The sequence below is a fragment of the Theobroma cacao genome, chromosome 9 (genome assembly GCF_000208745.1).
Source record: "Theobroma cacao cultivar B97-61/B2 chromosome 9, Criollo_cocoa_genome_V2, whole genome shotgun sequence".
Classification (NCBI taxonomy): Eukaryota; Viridiplantae; Streptophyta; class Magnoliopsida; order Malvales; family Malvaceae; genus Theobroma; species Theobroma cacao.
The window spans coordinates 2456980-2474208 of NC_030858.1; the positions used below are offsets into that span (position 1 = coordinate 2456980).

Here is a 17229-nt window from a genome sequence, read left to right on the forward strand (position 1 = left end):
GTAAATGTGGCCACAGATTTCATTGTGTTTGGGGCATCTGCAGAAATCTAGGTAATTGGTCAGCTTGGGATGGGGAAGGCCCAGGCCCTAGAGGTTAACCGAGGAGAACATCACCGCCCTATACTAGTCAGTTCCCAAATCTCAAGTCTATGGAAACCTTGTATTTTTCTGGTCAGGTAAACAAGTTGAGGAAAACTACAATAGTCAATTGACGGATGGAGAAACTTTCAGTTTTGGGCTCTGTTCAAGACATCTGTAAAGAAAACTAAACACAGGCCTGCATCTCTTCTCTAACCGGTGCCTAATTCAACTCAGTCAGAGGATCATCAAAACACTGATCACTGATGAAGATTGAACAAGAACATGTTGGAGAAGTCAAAATGATCAGAAGTTAAAGAAATAGATTCTACTCAGAGAAATATCGTTAAGCCTTTGGCTCAGTGGCCATGTACCTCACTTCAAAGGGAGAGCTCCCAAATCAACTTATTGAATTTGAGTTTGGGGTACATGACCATCTAGCCGAAGGGTCATTCTCATTATTAATTTTTACATAAAGGTAATATTCGTGATAGCCATGTAAACATAATCAAATCAGATTTGTCCTCGTTCCTCAAGATCTAACCCTTTTGACAAAAACATGCTATACAGTCTAAGAAATCTGTATTATTGCTAAAGCATTTGCAGCTTCCAATAATTAGATTCTTCAAGATGACCAGAGTCTCCTGAAAGAAAAGCCTTCACCAGGGGATGAATTCTAACTCCTACCTCTAAATGCCACGCCGGTTGCCCTATCTTGTTGGACATGGGCATTTGTAGGGTCCCCAAGTCTTCCACCTTCAACAAGTTTATGCCTGCAATCATGTGAGTCAAGGAATTTGCTTGTATGTAAATTCATGAATATCCTAAACCAAAGAACCGCTATAATAACTGCAAACTTCTGGAAAGAAATATTGGAAAATCTTACAAAGTATATATTGTGAAGCACATACGAATTCAATTCAAAAAACTAATATTTAGATTAAAAGAAACATGAGAAACAACATGACCTTGCAATTAACATAAACCGGTAGACTAGATTGAGATGTAGAGTGCAACATAATGTCATATGTATCTGTAATTTAACTGAGGCATTGAATAAGTTGGTAACAGTATACAGGAGTGCTCAGCAATTGCCCACGAAATACTCATCTAAGACTTCCTCCCAAAATGGCTTATGGAGAAGATAATTGTTATAATTTCCACAAAAAAGCTAAGGAAATTATGGGTGTACCTCAGACAAATAGCATAGTCATCAGGACAGCAAGCAAACAGTGAAGGAGACTCGCAAATTACTAATGATCCATATAACTATTTTCAGTAGAAAAAAGGAAGTATATAACCTCTATCATCACTTGAGCTATTATCCTCCAGTAGAATAAATACTAATTCAATTTGAAATGAAAGGGAAAAGTTTCACCTCTTATGTTAGTTATTTGTTGTTTGCCAGAGAGGTCAAAAACTAAAACATTGTGAATAAAACATGAAAGGATACACCCATGTTGGAGTTGCTAAAATGTTTCTTCCCCCAGCAAGAGGTTGCAGCACTGTCAAGAAGTAGTATATGTGCCCGGCAATTATCCCCATAAGGTCCGGCTTAAGAGGGGAACCAAATAAAACATCCAAAGCAAGCATTGCCCATGGTAGATAAAAAGCCTGTGTTCCAGCAGTAACGTAGAAGCATTTACACCAGCAGACCCAAACAACAAGTAACAATAAGTGGAAGAATATGGCAGAATTCAGGCACAACCGTGACACAGATTTGTAACTAATGTGTGCCTTGAGTGCAACAAGCCCATATACATTGACTTGAGCATTAGGAAACTCTCTACTCCAGATGTATAGAAGCATGAATACCAGAGAAATCCCAAGAAATGGACTCCTTAACATAGGAATGGCTGATAATGCCTAATTGCACAGAAAGAAGAAACTAAAGATAATTCACTCCAACATAAGAGCTATTCTAAACCTGACATCTATAAACTCATATACCAAATTATAAGAAATTCTACCATCTAACTCTGAAGAGACCATGTAGAAAAAGAACATTAAAAGTTGCATGTCTAACACACACCAGCAATGAAAGAGCTCCAACAATCATCATCCACAGAAAATCTGCTGTCCACCTTTCAAACGGCCCCTTCTCCAGCTGAACTCCATATCTAGCTCTACAATAACAAGTAAATGAAGGTCAATAACAAATTATGTTGTCACACATATTAACACATGCATCGGCGCATGACATTTAGATTATTTCTGGAAAGCTTCTATGCTAAATACTTACATCATGAGGAGACGAATTCCAAAATTTACAGAAAAGTTTCCAAGGAAAAAGAAATTTGTAAGAAGCCTCCACACCTAAAAGAAAAGACTCAATAACCCAAAAAAAGAATCTAAAAGAAAAGGGCAACAGTTTAAGTTCATTTATTAGCAAGAAGTAGCTATGTAACACATAACAATCATTCAATCAAACAGAACAAAAGTGAACAAGACTTGTCATAATATCATTGTAAAAGCGCTTCATTAGAATTCGTTTGTACAGGTACACCCTAGGCCGTACCTGAAAGTCTGAAATTACTAATTTGTGGAGAAATGCAATATGTTCAAGTCGATATGGTCCCAAATGGAAAGCAACATTAGCCACTACACAAATAGTCCCATAAGCTTTGGTGATCGGTGGCAGAGATTTGTAGAAACTGAGAAAGAGTAAGCAACAAGTTATGGCATGGATCAGCACAATCAGGACAATAAGAAGATCTGTTAAGAAATAAAAATTGCAAGAAGGACTAAAAAAGAAAAAACAGAAAGGACGGTTACGTGGCTATTTGCTAGCGAATTCAAATATTTACATTTAAAACTTGACGTTCGCTTGATTTCTGTTTGGACGCTAAGAAAATGTGGAAATAGGGAACTAAAACCTTCAGATTAAATGTAAGATGACCGATCAACAAAAACCTTTTTCGCAGGGGAAAAAAAAAGAAGGAACATTGACAAAGGACGAAATGTATTATAAACTGCTATCTTATTCTTGTCTTTAGATTTTCTAAGCAACCAAACACTAGATAACGAAAAAAAATGCATTAAGATAGACAGAAAAAGAAAAATTAATAATGATACAATGCGTAAATCAGTGAGCGATAAGTTCTTATAAATCATGCAGGAAATAATGACAGTGATGCTCAAGGTTCGAATAATGTGAAATTGCACCATAAATGCTGCGAAGAAATGAGAATGTATAGAAACTTATTCTGCTGGAGACGACATTTTATCAGATTAAAGCTACTCTCCCTGCTTCAATCTGAGCTCTGCTTTGAGAATTTGCTTGTACTTCTTGTGAAGGTGAAGCGGCTTCAAGAAACGTGGCGTAAGACTTAAACGGCATGGTCAAATGTCAATTCGAGGAGGCGGGCTCATGTGAGTTTAAATGCGCAAGGAAAAGATTCCATACTGATTGGCGTATCAAAAGCTAAAGGTGACAACGAATGGGTCCAATAACGAGATGCCAAATCATACTCTAGATTCTCTAAATGCCGACGTGTCAGCTCATGGCCATCAATGCTAAAAGATACAAAGATCAAAATAGCTCAGTAGTCTTTGTATTTATGTATTTTTTACATTTTAATTCTTTTACTAAAATTTATAATAATTTAATTTTTTTTATTTTGATAATTACTACAATTTAATCTCTTAATATTTTTCTTTCAAAATTATTTCTCTCAAAGCTAAAATCATTGTTGACATCACATTGACATAACACTGCTTGCTGACATGGCATATAAAACGAATTAAAAATGTTAACATATGTTGATGTAAATATCCACGTGGCATGTTAAAGATAGTATCACGTGTCACACTCTTCTTCAATATTAAGAAAGAGACACGTGTCTCTGCCTATGTGGCATGTCAAACATAGCACTGCAGGTCATACTTTCCTTCAGTACTAAGAGAGGAGAGACACGGGTCTCTTTTTTATTTTTTAAAAAATATTATATGCTTGCTGAGTTTCCAATCCAAAACCTCGTACAAGTATTTTCACCACATATTCTAAACATTTATATTTGATTATATATTACTTTTGTTTCTTTTTTTTTCTCTCTCCTCTCACCTTTTCCTTCAAGGATTGATTGCCAATCATCAGATGTCGTCGTTGGTTGCCGATCAACGGTCACCGATCACAATCATGGCATGGTATGTTCGATGATCGATGATTGACAATCAATGATCGACGACGATATTGATAACTAATGATCTGTTTTTAAGAGAAAAGATGAGAGGAGAGAGAAAAAAAAGAAAGAAAATAATAAAAGAAACAAAAGTAATATATAAAACAAATGTAAGGGTTTATAGAGCTTGTTTTGTTGAAGGAGAGTGTGATATATGGTCAGTAATGATATTAACTTTGTGAAGAGTAATTTTGAAATAAAAATATTAAAAAAATTAAATTAAAATAATTTTAAAATTTAAAAAATTAAATTATTATAATTTTAAACAAAAAAACTAAAATAAAGAAAATGCATAAATACAGTTGAGGAATTTTGATCAAGTATAAAAATCAAGTGACTCAAAGTCTAATAACTTTTTTGTACCATATACCAAAACTAAACTCATCGAAAAATTTTTAATTTTGAAAACAATATCTTAATTAAAATATTATTTAAAATTTTGATAAAATAATATAATATATAAAATATATGATAATATTTATTTTTTTATAAAATTTATAATTTATATTAAATTAGATTTATTATTCATTCTTAAAGGCAGACGAACATCTTCATGTTCAATACAAGCTTGAGTTTAATTATAGCTGAAAAGGTTGGAGACCTTTAGCCTTGTATAACAGTAATTTGGCAATTTCATCTAAAATTTCAAATAAAATTCAATTACTTTATACATCCTCAAATTAAAAAACTATATATATACACATACATATAATCTTACAATACACATCTCACCATCTTTTTCTTTTTAAGGTTTGAATTCAAAATTTTTTAATTTTAAATTTAAATTTTAACAATAAGGTGTCATTAGGAACCTTATTTAAATTAATCAGTATGCAGTGTAAGCATTTTTTCATCGATTATGATGAAATCATTTAAATCTTGTAACAGTTTAAAAAGGTTTACATATTGAATGCTAAGAACTTAAATGTGAAGCACTGTTAAAAGTCATGTTTTACTTGCCAACAATGGAGATGGAAAGCGAACTCTAAGTATGTTTTACCAACTCGTAAAACCCGTGACCAAATTGTAAACCGTCAGCATCATTACACTGACATCGCTGCACTATTTGTTAAGAGTGTTAAAAAAAAAGAACCCACAACAATGATCAAAAGCAGATTCTCATTCATTTAATGCAATAAGGCACAAATATTTATGCCTCTATACACTTTATGGTGTCCGATTAATTAAATAAATATTCAAAATATTCCTCATTCCAGGTACCACTAACACTAACCAAGTTTTGAGCTCCTTTTGTTTTTAAATTCCATGGTCGAAACTGGTTTCCAATCTTCTTATCTTCATACTGGCAAATATTAGTGTCCACAAATATAAATCAAGCAAGTGCACGAAAATATTCAAAAAATAAAAAGAGTAAGTGCACGAAATAAATAAAAAATTAAATTTAACAACTTTTAATCTGACGTGGCAGGATGAGTAATGTCTAAAAGCCAATTAAAAATAACAATCTTAAGACTAAAATCCAACACAAAAGCCACAGGTATCAGTTAAAGGCAGGAAATACAACGTACGCGTCGCCACCTGTTTTGCGGAAGAGAACCTCGGATCGAGGTGCAAACGACGCCGCTTCAATTTCGACGTGCTCGACCTTAAGTGCTTCGATAATCCAATATTCTCTCCACAGACAACCCCTATATATTGGCATTATCACCCGCGGCCAACGCTTTCCAGTTTTTTCTCAAAAAGAAAAACGGTTGCTGTTTCTCTTTTCCTCCGGCTAGTTGCCGAAAAACGAAGATCGAAGTTCCCTGTTTTTCTAGAGAGAGCAAGCTATGGGAAATCCGTGTGATACGCAGATGAAGTTGGTTGCCGGTGCTGCCGGTTACGTGCTCGAAGATGTTCCTCATTTGACTGATTACCTTCCTGATCTCCCCGTACCTTCTCTTCACTTTTTCTTTATTTTTCAAAATTTTCTTTCGAACTGATCCAGTGATATTAGATCAAGAGAGATGAGATGCAAACTATTGAGACTTTTGTTTAGTGAAATTAATTTGAGAACTCAGTTTCTGTTTTTTTTTTTTTCATTTCATTTCGAGTATCTTTTAAGTTACTGATTTTTCCCTCATTATAAGCCTCCCTCTTCACTCCCTTTCTTTCTTTTCTTGCCGTGTTTTGTAATATATATATATTGTTGAATAACAGTATTACACACTTTATATGTGTTACGTTATAGCTTTCAGCTTTACGTAATTGCGAATAGTTTTTTTTTTTAATTTCGTTTTATTGGTGTTTGTTTGTGTGGCAGAGCTATCCCAATCCATTACAAGATAATCCAGCTTATTCAGTAGTCAAGTGAGTACAGTAAACCTGGTGTTTTTCATTAGCTGATTCATTGGTTTTCGATTGTGGTTTGTTTATCCCCTTTTTGTTGCAAGATAGTGATTTGTTTGCTTGGTTGTTTGGTTTGCAGGCAGTATTTTGTTAACGAAGATGACACCGTCACTCAGAAGGTAAATCATTGTCTTAATGCTTGGGGTTTTGTATTTTATGGAAAATTCATTAGAAGTTAAATGTGGTGATCTTCCTTTTATTTATAAACCATATTCTTGGTTTCAATTTGATACACTGTTCTTTTTATATATATATTTATAACAAAAATCGATTTCATACTCTGTTTTTGAAGTCCTGCACTTACTTGAAACTGCGGTGTAAATATGGTAAGAAAGAATGCCTTTGAAACTATACCAAATGAAAAATGGTTTGTTTCATGTGTTGCAATTACAGTTATTAACTATATAGCTTCTTAATTGGTATGGTTGACTGAATCACTAGTTTTATTGTAGATTGTTGTTCACAAAGACAGTCCAAGAGGGGTGCATTTTCGTCGTGCAGGACCTCGTCAAAGGGTACAATCCTCATCTTGTCTCAATGCTATTGGGTTGAAGTTACCAAATGTAAGCTATAGACTGTTTACTGACTGGCACATGCAATGCTTGTCAGGTGTATTTTGAATCAGACGAAGTGCATGCATGCATAGTAACATGTGGTGGTCTATGCCCTGGGCTCAACACAGTGATCAGGGAAATTGTCTGTGGCCTCTATCACATGTATGGTGTCAGAAAAATTCTTGGAATCGATGTAAGTGATTTTGGTATGATAGTTAAGCATTTTAATGCATGTGAAGTTGGTTTATAATCAGTGTGGGGTGTCATCATTTGGTAATTTCACCAGCAACTTATACTTGATACATCTTTAGGGAGGATACAGGGGTTTTTATGCCAAGAACACTGTCACCTTAACACCTAAGTTTGTTAATGATATCCATAAACGTGGTGGTACAATCCTTGGGACATCAAGAGGAGGTCATGATACCTCAAAGATTGTTGATAGCATTCAGGATCGTGGAATCAATCAGGTGTGTTAAGGTGCAAGGGTAGAGGTTTTTGTCTCAGCCTCCTCCCTGTTTTGTTTGAATTTATGCATCTAATATTTTTCTAATGACTGCTCTGTCACATAACTAGTTTCCGATGGTTCTAATTGTCTCCTTTAGCGGTTCAGGTTTATATAATTGGAGGTGATGGAACTCAAAGAGGAGCAGCAGTCATTTTTGAGGTATTAGCATTTGGTATTTTCTATAAAAGTCTTAAGAAAAATGTCACACAGAGGTTGATCAATTTAACCAAGGCTCTAGTCAAGTCTATAATGTGTTGTCAGAAAAAATCAATACTGTTCTTAGCATTAATTTGAATACTAATCAATGCAACTAATCATTGTTCTTAAGTTTTAGCTTAACTCATTTTGCTCTGGGCAGGAAATTAGACGACGTAGCCTCAAAGTAGCAGTTGCTGGAATTCCCAAAACCATTGACAATGACATTCCGGTATTTCTCATCTTCATATTTGTAGTTTTCTGCACACTTTATCCTTGTCACCACTTTAAAGACACGTTAATTAATCCATGATATGGCATTGTGTTGAATTGCTGATTTTGCTTCAGGTTATTGACAAATCATTTGGTTTTGATACTGCGGTTGAGGAGGCTCAACGTGCCATTAATGCGGCACATGTTGAAGCTGGAAGTATTGAGAATGGCATTGGACTTGTAAAGCTAATGGGACGCTACAGTGGTATGCTTAGTTGGTATAATCATAATAGATGGGAGTCCTGACAATTTTATAGTCAATACTGCCAGGTGTCCCATAGTTTAATTTTTGTAGTATTGGTAATTTTGAGCCTTTCTTTATTTATCATATTGAACTGCTGGTTCAGGTTTCATTACGATGTATGCTACTCTTGCCAGCCGTGATGTTGATTGTTGCTTGATTCCAGAGTCACCATTCTATCTTGAAGGAAGGGGTGGTCTTTATGAATTTATTGAAAAAAGGCTCAAAGAAAATGGACATATGGTTATTGTTATAGCTGAAGGAGCAGGACAGGATCTTCTTTCAGAGAGCTTGCAGTCCATGGGCCAACAAGATGCTTCAGGAAACAAGCTTCTTCAAGATGTCGGGCTGTGGATCTCTCATAGGATAAAGGTAATACCTTCAATTGACTAATTTATGCTTTTATTTAATTATGGCTAGTTGGCTACTCACTAGATATCTATGTAATATCTAGACTAAAATCTTAACTGTCTTTTGTTGCTTTGTATAGGAACATTTTTCAAAGAAGAAGATGCCCATTAATCTTAAATATATAGGTTAATGCCTCGTTTGCTTTTTGTTTACTTTCTTCCTGCTAAATTCAACCTTTTAATTATGTGCAAAATATTTGAATTGAAAAATTTGGCTTGCAGATCCTACATACATGATCCGGGCTATTCCTAGCATTGCTTCTGATAATGTCTACTGCACCCTACTTGCTCATAGTGCAGTTCATGGAGCAATGGCAGGGTATACAGGCTTCACTGTTGGTCCTGTCAATGGGAGACATGCTTACATTCCATTTAATGTATGTTCCTTGCACCTTTAATAACTCCTCTGCCGGTGAACACTGGTTCATATTATAAATTTTTTTCCAAGTGTCCATTAGAACCATTAACCATGAGCCAATGGTCACTCCAATTCATGTTGTCATTGTGGCATTATTTGAGACAGAAACCAGTGAAACAAAAGTTAAATAAAAGAAAGGGAAAGAAAGAACTGTGGTGGGTTGCAGTGAAATAGCACATTTGGATTTAGTCATTGAGCTTTTGTTTTTTGAATTTACCTGTAAAAAGATGATCGTTATGGAAAGCTGCATTCTGTCTCCCACCATGTTTTTAATACTTGCAGCGCTTTTCCTGACCAAATTTGTTTCAGCAAAAGATGTTTCTCTCATGGTTTCACAGAAAGTCTTACTGTTGATTTTCTGTTGGAATTTTAATATGCAGCGAATCATTGAGAAACAGAACAAGGTTGTCATTACTGACAGGATGTGGGCGAGGCTGCTTTCTTCAACAAACCAGCCAAGCTTCTTGAACCCCAGAGATATTTCTGAAGCCAAGAAAGAGGATCAACCTGCAACTGGCTTGTTGGATGGGGAAAATTGTAAAGACAGAAAATCAATGACTGAAGACGATCCTTGTATATCATGAAAGGTGCATCAAATACTGTCATGTTCATCACCATCTTTATAGTCGGTCAAATTGCCACTCATATTTAACGCTCTGCATTCCCTAAATATTTGGTTACAGTGAAGAAGGTCTTACAGCAACTTTTGAAATTGAGTAGTTATTTCTGCTGTTGTATGAATTACTTATAGTTAGATATTTTGGTGCTGGTTCTTTAACATTCAGAAGTTAATAGTTGTTTACATGGTCTTACATGGAAACGTCTCTGATCAGCTTATCTATACTGCCATGGAAGTGAAAGTATTGGCTCTTTTTGTTACTTTGTGCTATATTTTTCCACGCTGGTAAAAGAATCACAAATGGCTATTATTGTTCCAAGTGAGGAGCTATTTTACAACAATCTATTCGACTAATTTCTGATTTTTTTTTTGAATCTGGTGATTGCCTAATCGGGGCCAAAAGAACACAAGAAACAGAAAGTCTGGTGATAACCGTGGCACCATCGGCCCTTCATTTACTGCTGAGGAACAACGAGATGGTTTCATCTTTAGCTTTGAACCCGCAGTAACTTACAAATTAATGTCTAGGTTGTCATTTTCTGGAGTAAGGGAGTTCGAACTTTTGGTAATACCGCACCGAACAACAGATCCATCCTATTTTAACATACAAATGAATTACAATAGATTTAACAGACAAATTGCTGTTATTACTACAAAGCTTGAAGACACATGCAAAGAAAGGATTCATAGTGTCAAGAACCATAACATTTAATTTGAAACCATCTTTGCACAATCATCCTCACAAAAGAATGTATCTTAAGCTCTATAGATGCCAGATGGGTCAGCATTCTGAACGATCCATGGGTGCTCAAGAAGCTTATGTAGTGGTAAGCGCTGGGAGGAATCCTTGACAAGCATCTGTAAGTACAGTTAAAAGTTCAGGATATGCCCCAATGGAACAATTATATGTTTATCACAAGAGATGATATGCAGCAACAAGAGATACCTGACTAATGAGGTCCTTAGCTGCAGATGAAACAATTGGCTTAGGAGGGAACTTCAGATCCACTTGCATAATCCTGTGAAAGTGGTACAGTGGAAAAGTTATGATATCAGCAATAAAAAGATGAACTAATACTGCATCCCAGTTGCTAATGAAAGCATACTATAGCAGGTTAAATTCCCTAACATATCATCATTTGAGAACAAAAGTTAAACTTGATAAAAAATGCAGTGCCATGAAATGCATCTCCAAACGTAAAAGAAAGCTTTGATCATGTTCTCTTGTTTTGCAGCTCACGCTTACCTTCTATAAGTGTCAGAGTGTTCCTTGGCCTCAAAAGGAGGGACTCCATATAGAAACTCATAGCATAACACACCAAGGCTCCAAATATCTACACTAGCATCATGCTCTACGTTTTCAACTGCGGAGAACATCAAAAGTAAGGTGAAATTAGTTTTCTCTTATACTTCTTCAGGTACCTATGAAGTTATATTTTATGACACAAATGGATATTGTTTGAACTTAGTTTTCTCTTATACTTCTTCAGGCACCTATGAAGTTATATTGCTTGATAAAGAACAAATTGAACCAGTAATAAAATGAAAACTGCTGTACCATTACAGTGAATCCCTAGTTTCAATGGTTTACTACATACCCATTTCAGGAGGAAGATAATCAAGTGTACCACACATAGTCCGCCTGCGGTTAAATGTGTGCACTGACCATCCAAAATCTGCAATCTTGAGTTCACCCTGACAAATCCCAATTGAGAAGATAAGTGCTACAAGACTTCCATTAAATAAACTAAACAACAAGTACAGCCATTGATTAGGAATTACCTGTGCACCAATTAAAAGGTTCTCAGGTTTGATGTCTCTGTGTATTACATGCTTTCCATGACAATAAATGAGTGCCCGAGCTAATGATGCAACATACTGCAACACGCAACATAGGCATACAAACCGTAACGTCTAATTAGTATATTTGTCAATTTATATACAAATATAAATTCAATTAAGCATTACAAACTATTGGATGAATCTATTGGCACAAAAAGAAAAATAACTTACAGTAGCTGCACGCCTTTCACTGAAGTATTTACACTTTTGGAGTTCCTTGTATAGCTCACCCTTGGCTGCATACTCCAGTATTAGATAAACACGTTTCTGCAACAGTTGTATTCAGAATAAGACATGTCAATTCATCCAGCAAAAATTCAATTATCTACATGCATCAAAACACCAATAGAGAGTCTAAAAGGCTAATACCTGATCATAAAAATAACCATAAAGCCTCAATATATTGGGATGGCGCAGGTGACTTTGTATTTCCACTTCACGACGTAGCTGATGTTCAACTTGAGACTGTTGCAATTGGCTTTTAAAAAGCACCTTGAGTGCCACGATATGATTGCTCTGTTTCAAAGGTACGTATGCATCAGCCTAATACAATAATTACAGATAATGATAATTATAAGAGCAAGTCAGTGTTTGATATGTCTGTTCTATTTTAGCCGGATAATGAACAAACACTTATTTTCATCAAATTTCCTCATTATTCTTAGCAAACAAAAGAGCAACAAGAAAAAATTTAAACAAAAAGGTGAATGAAACGAACCCTCTTTTCTCTAGCCAAATAAACGTGACCAAACTTCCCTCGTCCAAGAGGCTTCCCAATGTCGAAATCGCTAAGTGTCCATCTTTTCTTTTCAGCTGCCGAAGCCTCTGAAGAAACCTGTGAAAATGAATATACACAAATTAAAATATATATAGCAAAATCCCCAAATCATTAACGTTCCCAATTCTTCAAATTCCGCTTAACCCTACATATCAAATGGTACGGTAACTAGACAAAAAAATTTGTTAATATTCCCAAATCTGCCAATTAAACCCTATAAATGGGTACTGTTCGCGAATTGATACGTTTTATATGTAGAAAACCCTTCTCGAAATCTCCATTCCTCTATAAAAGAAAAATAAACTGAGATTTGGCCTTTGCTTGGTTCTTGAAGGATGAAAAAGAAAAAAAAAAGCTACTATTTTCCCAAGAACAACAAGGAAAACAAAAAGGGAAAAAAATATCTTCACCTTCTCTTGTTGTTGCGGGTGGGTCTCGGCGATCGCCATTTTTTTGAGACAGAAAAAATAAAGACCAAGTTTTTTGGGGAAAGAGAGAGAAGGAAAGGGAGAGGGGAGAGGGGAGAGGGGAGAGGCCAAGAGAGAAGAAAAATTGACGAGTTACTATATTTCGATTGAGAAGAAAGAGAGAGAGACAAAAAGAAAAAAAAATAGAGGGGTTAGGGAGGGATCCGGCGAACCCCACTCGCAACGGTCGAATCAGTACGGTGTGCCACGTGTAACGCATTTTCAAAATTTTCCATTTTTGAGATCTGAAGGAGCGTCTCTCTTGAGAGAGACGAGGCTAGAGTCACATTGGCCGTCACGTTGACTAGTTCATGTCTTCCGGATATTAGGTTTGTGTGTTTCAAGTCATGGGCTTAAGGCCCTAAGGAGAGAGGGCTAAAGTCACTTGGAGATCCGGATCCTACTAAATGCTTTGGCCTATGGACAATTGAGGCAAAGAATTTTGCCCAATCGGAGCTCGAAAATGTCTTAGCCCAATTACTTAACTACAAAAACTGTAGTAACTAAGTTGATATTGGATCCGAAAATTTGTCCCTAAAATGGATGGTCTGACTCCTTTGGTCATAGTCGACTGGTTCCGTCTATATTGTCTCCCCTTTCTACTTTCTAGCTATAGTCTCTACAAAGCACAATGCCTAGGATCCGTTACTAAAGAAGCTCACCCGAGTCTCTTGCACGCGTCACATCCTTGTCGACTCGCACCCATGCAACGCTGCTCAACCACACACGCGCCAGACCCAACCAAACCCACCCCTTACACTCTGTTCAAGAGAGTAACAGTTAGTTACCCTCAGCACAACACACATCACGAGGAGAACACACCTCCAACTCCCGCCACGTATCCCTCCCCCCACCTCCTTATAGTGGCCACCCTTGCCCTCTCTTCACCTCCGCAACCGTCTTCCATTTTCTCACTTAAATTTCATTGCCATTTTTCACTGAACACTATCATCAGACCGAGGGCCGTTCATCATGTCGAATGATCAAAACAAGCCGATGACTCAGAAGCTCTATGAGTCAGCTCCATCTTCGCGCCAGGCGGCCAAGTTTTTGACTGCAACCACACTGGGTGCAACGCTGCTATTCTTGTCTGGGTTAACCTTGACCGGGACAGTGATGGCCCTGATCATGGCCACGCCACTCATGGTCATTTTCAGCCCAATTCTAGTCCCGGCTGGGGTAGTCATTTTCCTGGTGATTACCGGGTTCTTGTTTTCCGGTGGGTGTGGGGTGGCGGCGATCACGGCGTTATCGTGGATATATAATTACGTGCGAGGGAAACATCCACCAGGAGCGGATCAGCTGGATTATGCAAGAAATACGCTTGCGAGGACGGCTAGGGACATGACGGAGAAGGCTAAGGAGTATGGACAATATGTGCAGCACAAGGCTCAGGAGGTTGCTCAAGGATCTTGAATAAGAGTGTTTAGCTTAGGGCTTGGATTGGGTTGAGGTCTGTTGGTTCTGTAAGGTGGTGGTGGTGGTGTTGTGTCTTGCTTGTTGTTTTCCATCATATTTGCATGCATGCAGTGTAGATCATGTGTTTTTGGGCTTAGTAATTGTAACAGTTGCTTTAGTTTGATTCTCTTTGTGGCTTCGAAAATCTCGTTTCTCTGTTAATAAGTTTTTCTTTGTCTTGAATGTGTAGAATGCAGGGTTGAGAGGATGGAAATCCATCAAATATCGAATTATTCGATCGGTTTGGTTTTGATTTTGGAAAAAAAAAATATTTTTTTTTATTTTTGTAAATTATAATATTAAAATTTATAAACTTCAATCTAGAATAAAAATTAATAATAAAATATATATTTTGTTTAAATTTAAAAATAATATTATATAATAATATATATTAATTTGATTTTTTATCAATTCGATTTTAAAATTGAAAATTCATTAAATAAATTAATTGAACAAAAAATTTTGAATTAATAGACTTAATGAACTAATTGAACAGAACATTTTTACTCTTTGATTGAAATTTTACTTTTTAATTGAATCACTAATTTTTTTCACTCTGGAATCGTAGATCAGCGATTCGTTACTTGTCTTATTGGGCATCAGACCATCAGCTGATCGGCGCTGGAGCCCCAAACTACCATCTGGTTCAGGCTTCTTCTGGGTTTAATTACGAGCCCACGTTAATGAAATCTGGGTCCTAAAAAGCAAGACCGGTCCTATTCTAGGAGGACACAAAAGAAGAGCCATGCATATTTTCCCTGCTACGTTTTAGACCTTAAAAAGGCTTGTCAAGAGACAGCCTATCATTGCCTCCAAACAACTAGGATGATTAAATCAGAATAACCCGTAAGAAGATGAAGAATGCGATGCTCAATTCCCTGGTTTAAAGTGATTTCGTCTCTGGGAGAAGAACTATACAATTATACCCCTGAACAAACATAAACAGGTGACAAAGATTTGCTGCATTTGAGCATCATTAAGGCAGATGTTCGACATTTCCAAAGGTTGCTAGAGCTACATCTCTGAAAATTTTGTTACAGAAACACCTCTCCTTACATAACAATTTAAACATGCTCCACAGTAGGAAAATGGTGGCAATGATAATCGATTACTCCTCATCTTAAGACAAGTCTCAGGACTGCTTGACAACATTTTGACCAACAAGCAGATATGATGGAAGATAACGAGGAACAACCAATGCCAATCCTAAACACAGCAAGGCAAAGACTACAACCCACCAAGCTTTGTAAGGGATGCCCAACAATAGTTCATCGCAAACTGAAAAGTGAAAAATTTTAAGTTATCGGTCATACTGAAAAAACCTGAGCTCCTGGGGAAACAAGGTAATATGAAACTGCTTTTTCTCCTAAGAACGATAAGTCAAAAGGGGATACAAATAAGTATTGCATGAGAAGCAAAGCAAACAAAAAGAAGCTGTTAGAAGAAAGAAATCTTGTATTACGAAATTATGTGTATATCTAACTCTAACTAGCTAACAGTATTATATTATAACTCTAACTAGCTAACAATATTGCATTATAATTCTACTTAGATAATTTGTTTAATTATCTTAACAGAAGTGAAATGGTAAAATCATCATATTGCATTTCAAGAAGGAAAAGCTACAAAAGGGAAGGGCTTGAATCATCACTTCAAAAAAAAAAAAAAACTTATAGGGAGAGCAAGAAAATAGTTGGTCTACCAATATTAAAGATGATGAACTCTCTCTCCTTTGTGTTGGGTATTGCAACAAAACCTTCAGGTTCCACAGTCACCAAAACGTGCAACCCACCCTGAGCAAAAATGAACTTCTATAGTACTACCTTTCACTTAAGGTAGAAAATGATGCATCAAAAACAATTTAAGCAGCATAACCAAAACCTGATCATTGATCATGTCAAGACTATCGGTCTTGAATATCAACTTCTCTGTATTCAACAGTCTTCTGTTTCTTTTTAACCCAGAATCTGAATTCCCCTTCTTCAGTTGCAAAGAAAAACTCGCAGGGATCTGATATTGCAACAAAAGCAAAGATCAGTTTTTATGGAAATGAAAATGCCACAAAGAGGCAGATCACAGAAAAGAAATTACATACAGAAGCTGGATACGATATCTTCACTTCGTACCAAGTTAATGATTTGAGCCCTTGTAGTCGGTAAACTCGAGAACCCATTCGTAAGGGTAAAGTTTCCTTCTTTAGCTCCTCCCCAACATTCAAAACGCTGCCGTCAAGCCTGGTAAATCCAAAGCGGCAACTTTCATTCGTTCCCAAGAGAAAAATGACAAGGAAGTAATTTACACAAAAATCCAACTTTTACGAGGTTACTTACATTTCTCCATGACTGAAAATTGAGCTGCTGCTGATGAAGATTAAAACATAGAGAAGAATCAATGAATTGAAGTCGTTTGAATGAAGCATTCTAGATAAGAAGAAAGTCCGCCGCCACCTCAAGCTCTTGAATCTAGTAAAATCACATGGTTCGGTTAGTCTATCCCTTTCTTTTCCCCCACAAATTACAAGCTTTTTTGAAACTAAAATAGAAAACCATTCGATGAAGCAAAGCCTTTCAAGCCCGCCAAACGTTCGTCAAAATGAGTTAATTCAAAGGGCTTACTCCGATTTCTCGTCGAAACTGAACAAACAAATTCCACAAAAATCCAACCTTTTAAAACAAGTACGCTGTTTTACTCGGAATCTATAGCATTCACAACACTTACCAGAATCCGAAGCTCTGATCGGGTCAGTTTGAATCTCTCTGTTTTCGTCACAGCGGTGAAATCTAATTGAGGAAAGTCATTCTGTTCCCGGGCTCTGGCACGACACCGTTTTAAATGTCACGGCCTGGGCAGGTGGGCCT

At 36.4% G+C, this 17229-nt stretch overlaps 5 protein-coding genes across 8 annotated transcripts; 2 read left to right on the forward strand and 3 right to left on the reverse strand.

Annotated features, from left to right (window-relative positions):
* On the reverse strand, positions 458-3384 carry LOC18588011 (derlin-1). The gene is made up of 6 exons (XM_018127093.1): positions 3299-3384; positions 2597-2732; positions 2321-2394; positions 2111-2204; positions 1532-1692; positions 458-851 (listed from the first exon to the last, which is right to left on the reverse strand). Exons 3-6 carry the CDS (start codon positions 2323-2325, stop codon positions 755-757), a joined length of 357 nt encoding a protein of 118 aa, XP_017982582.1. The 5' UTR covers positions 2326-2394; positions 2597-2732; positions 3299-3384; the 3' UTR covers positions 458-754.
* On the forward strand, positions 5746-10086 carry LOC18588012 (ATP-dependent 6-phosphofructokinase 6). 2 transcript variants are annotated; one of them, XM_007012138.2, is made up of 13 exons: positions 5746-6151; positions 6523-6569; positions 6688-6727; positions 7061-7123; positions 7218-7355; positions 7474-7632; positions 7776-7829; positions 8029-8097; positions 8214-8343; positions 8546-8751; positions 8870-8915; positions 9012-9166; positions 9588-10086. In XM_007012138.2, exons 1-13 carry the CDS (start codon positions 6050-6052, stop codon positions 9789-9791), a joined length of 1413 nt encoding a protein of 470 aa, XP_007012200.2. In that variant the 5' UTR covers positions 5746-6049; the 3' UTR covers positions 9792-10086. The 2 variants fall into 2 exon arrangements, with proteins under 2 accessions (XP_007012200.2, XP_007012199.2); XM_007012137.2 differs by having other exon boundaries at positions 5747-6151; positions 8486-8751; positions 9588-10048.
* On the reverse strand, positions 10292-13205 carry LOC18588013 (serine/threonine-protein kinase Aurora-2). Its single transcript, XM_007012140.2, has 9 exons — positions 12857-13205; positions 12387-12503; positions 12038-12184; positions 11840-11935; positions 11609-11704; positions 11425-11521; positions 11073-11190; positions 10773-10845; positions 10292-10684 (listed from the first exon to the last, which is right to left on the reverse strand). The coding sequence occupies exons 1-9, from the start codon at positions 12893-12895 to the stop codon at positions 10583-10585; spliced, it is 885 nt and encodes a 294-aa protein (XP_007012202.2). The 5' UTR covers positions 12896-13205; the 3' UTR covers positions 10292-10582.
* LOC18588014 (oleosin 1) lies at positions 13537-14554 on the forward strand. Its single transcript, XM_007012141.2, has one exon. It carries the CDS (start codon positions 13886-13888, stop codon positions 14327-14329), a length of 444 nt encoding a protein of 147 aa, XP_007012203.1. The 5' UTR covers positions 13537-13885; the 3' UTR covers positions 14330-14554.
* LOC18588016 lies at positions 15227-17210 on the reverse strand. Of its 3 annotated transcripts, none has more exons than XM_007012149.2 (7): positions 17090-17208; positions 16918-17004; positions 16702-16833; positions 16467-16605; positions 16253-16381; positions 16074-16164; positions 15227-15649 (listed from the first exon to the last, which is right to left on the reverse strand). In XM_007012149.2, the coding sequence occupies exons 3-7, from the start codon at positions 16788-16790 to the stop codon at positions 15504-15506; spliced, it is 594 nt and encodes a 197-aa protein (XP_007012211.2). In that variant the 5' UTR covers positions 16791-16833; positions 16918-17004; positions 17090-17208; the 3' UTR covers positions 15227-15503. The 3 variants fall into 3 exon arrangements, with proteins under 3 accessions (XP_007012211.2, XP_017982643.1, XP_007012213.2); XM_018127154.1 differs by having other exon boundaries at positions 16987-17004; positions 17090-17190; XM_007012151.2 differs by lacking the exon at positions 16918-17004 and having other exon boundaries at positions 17090-17210.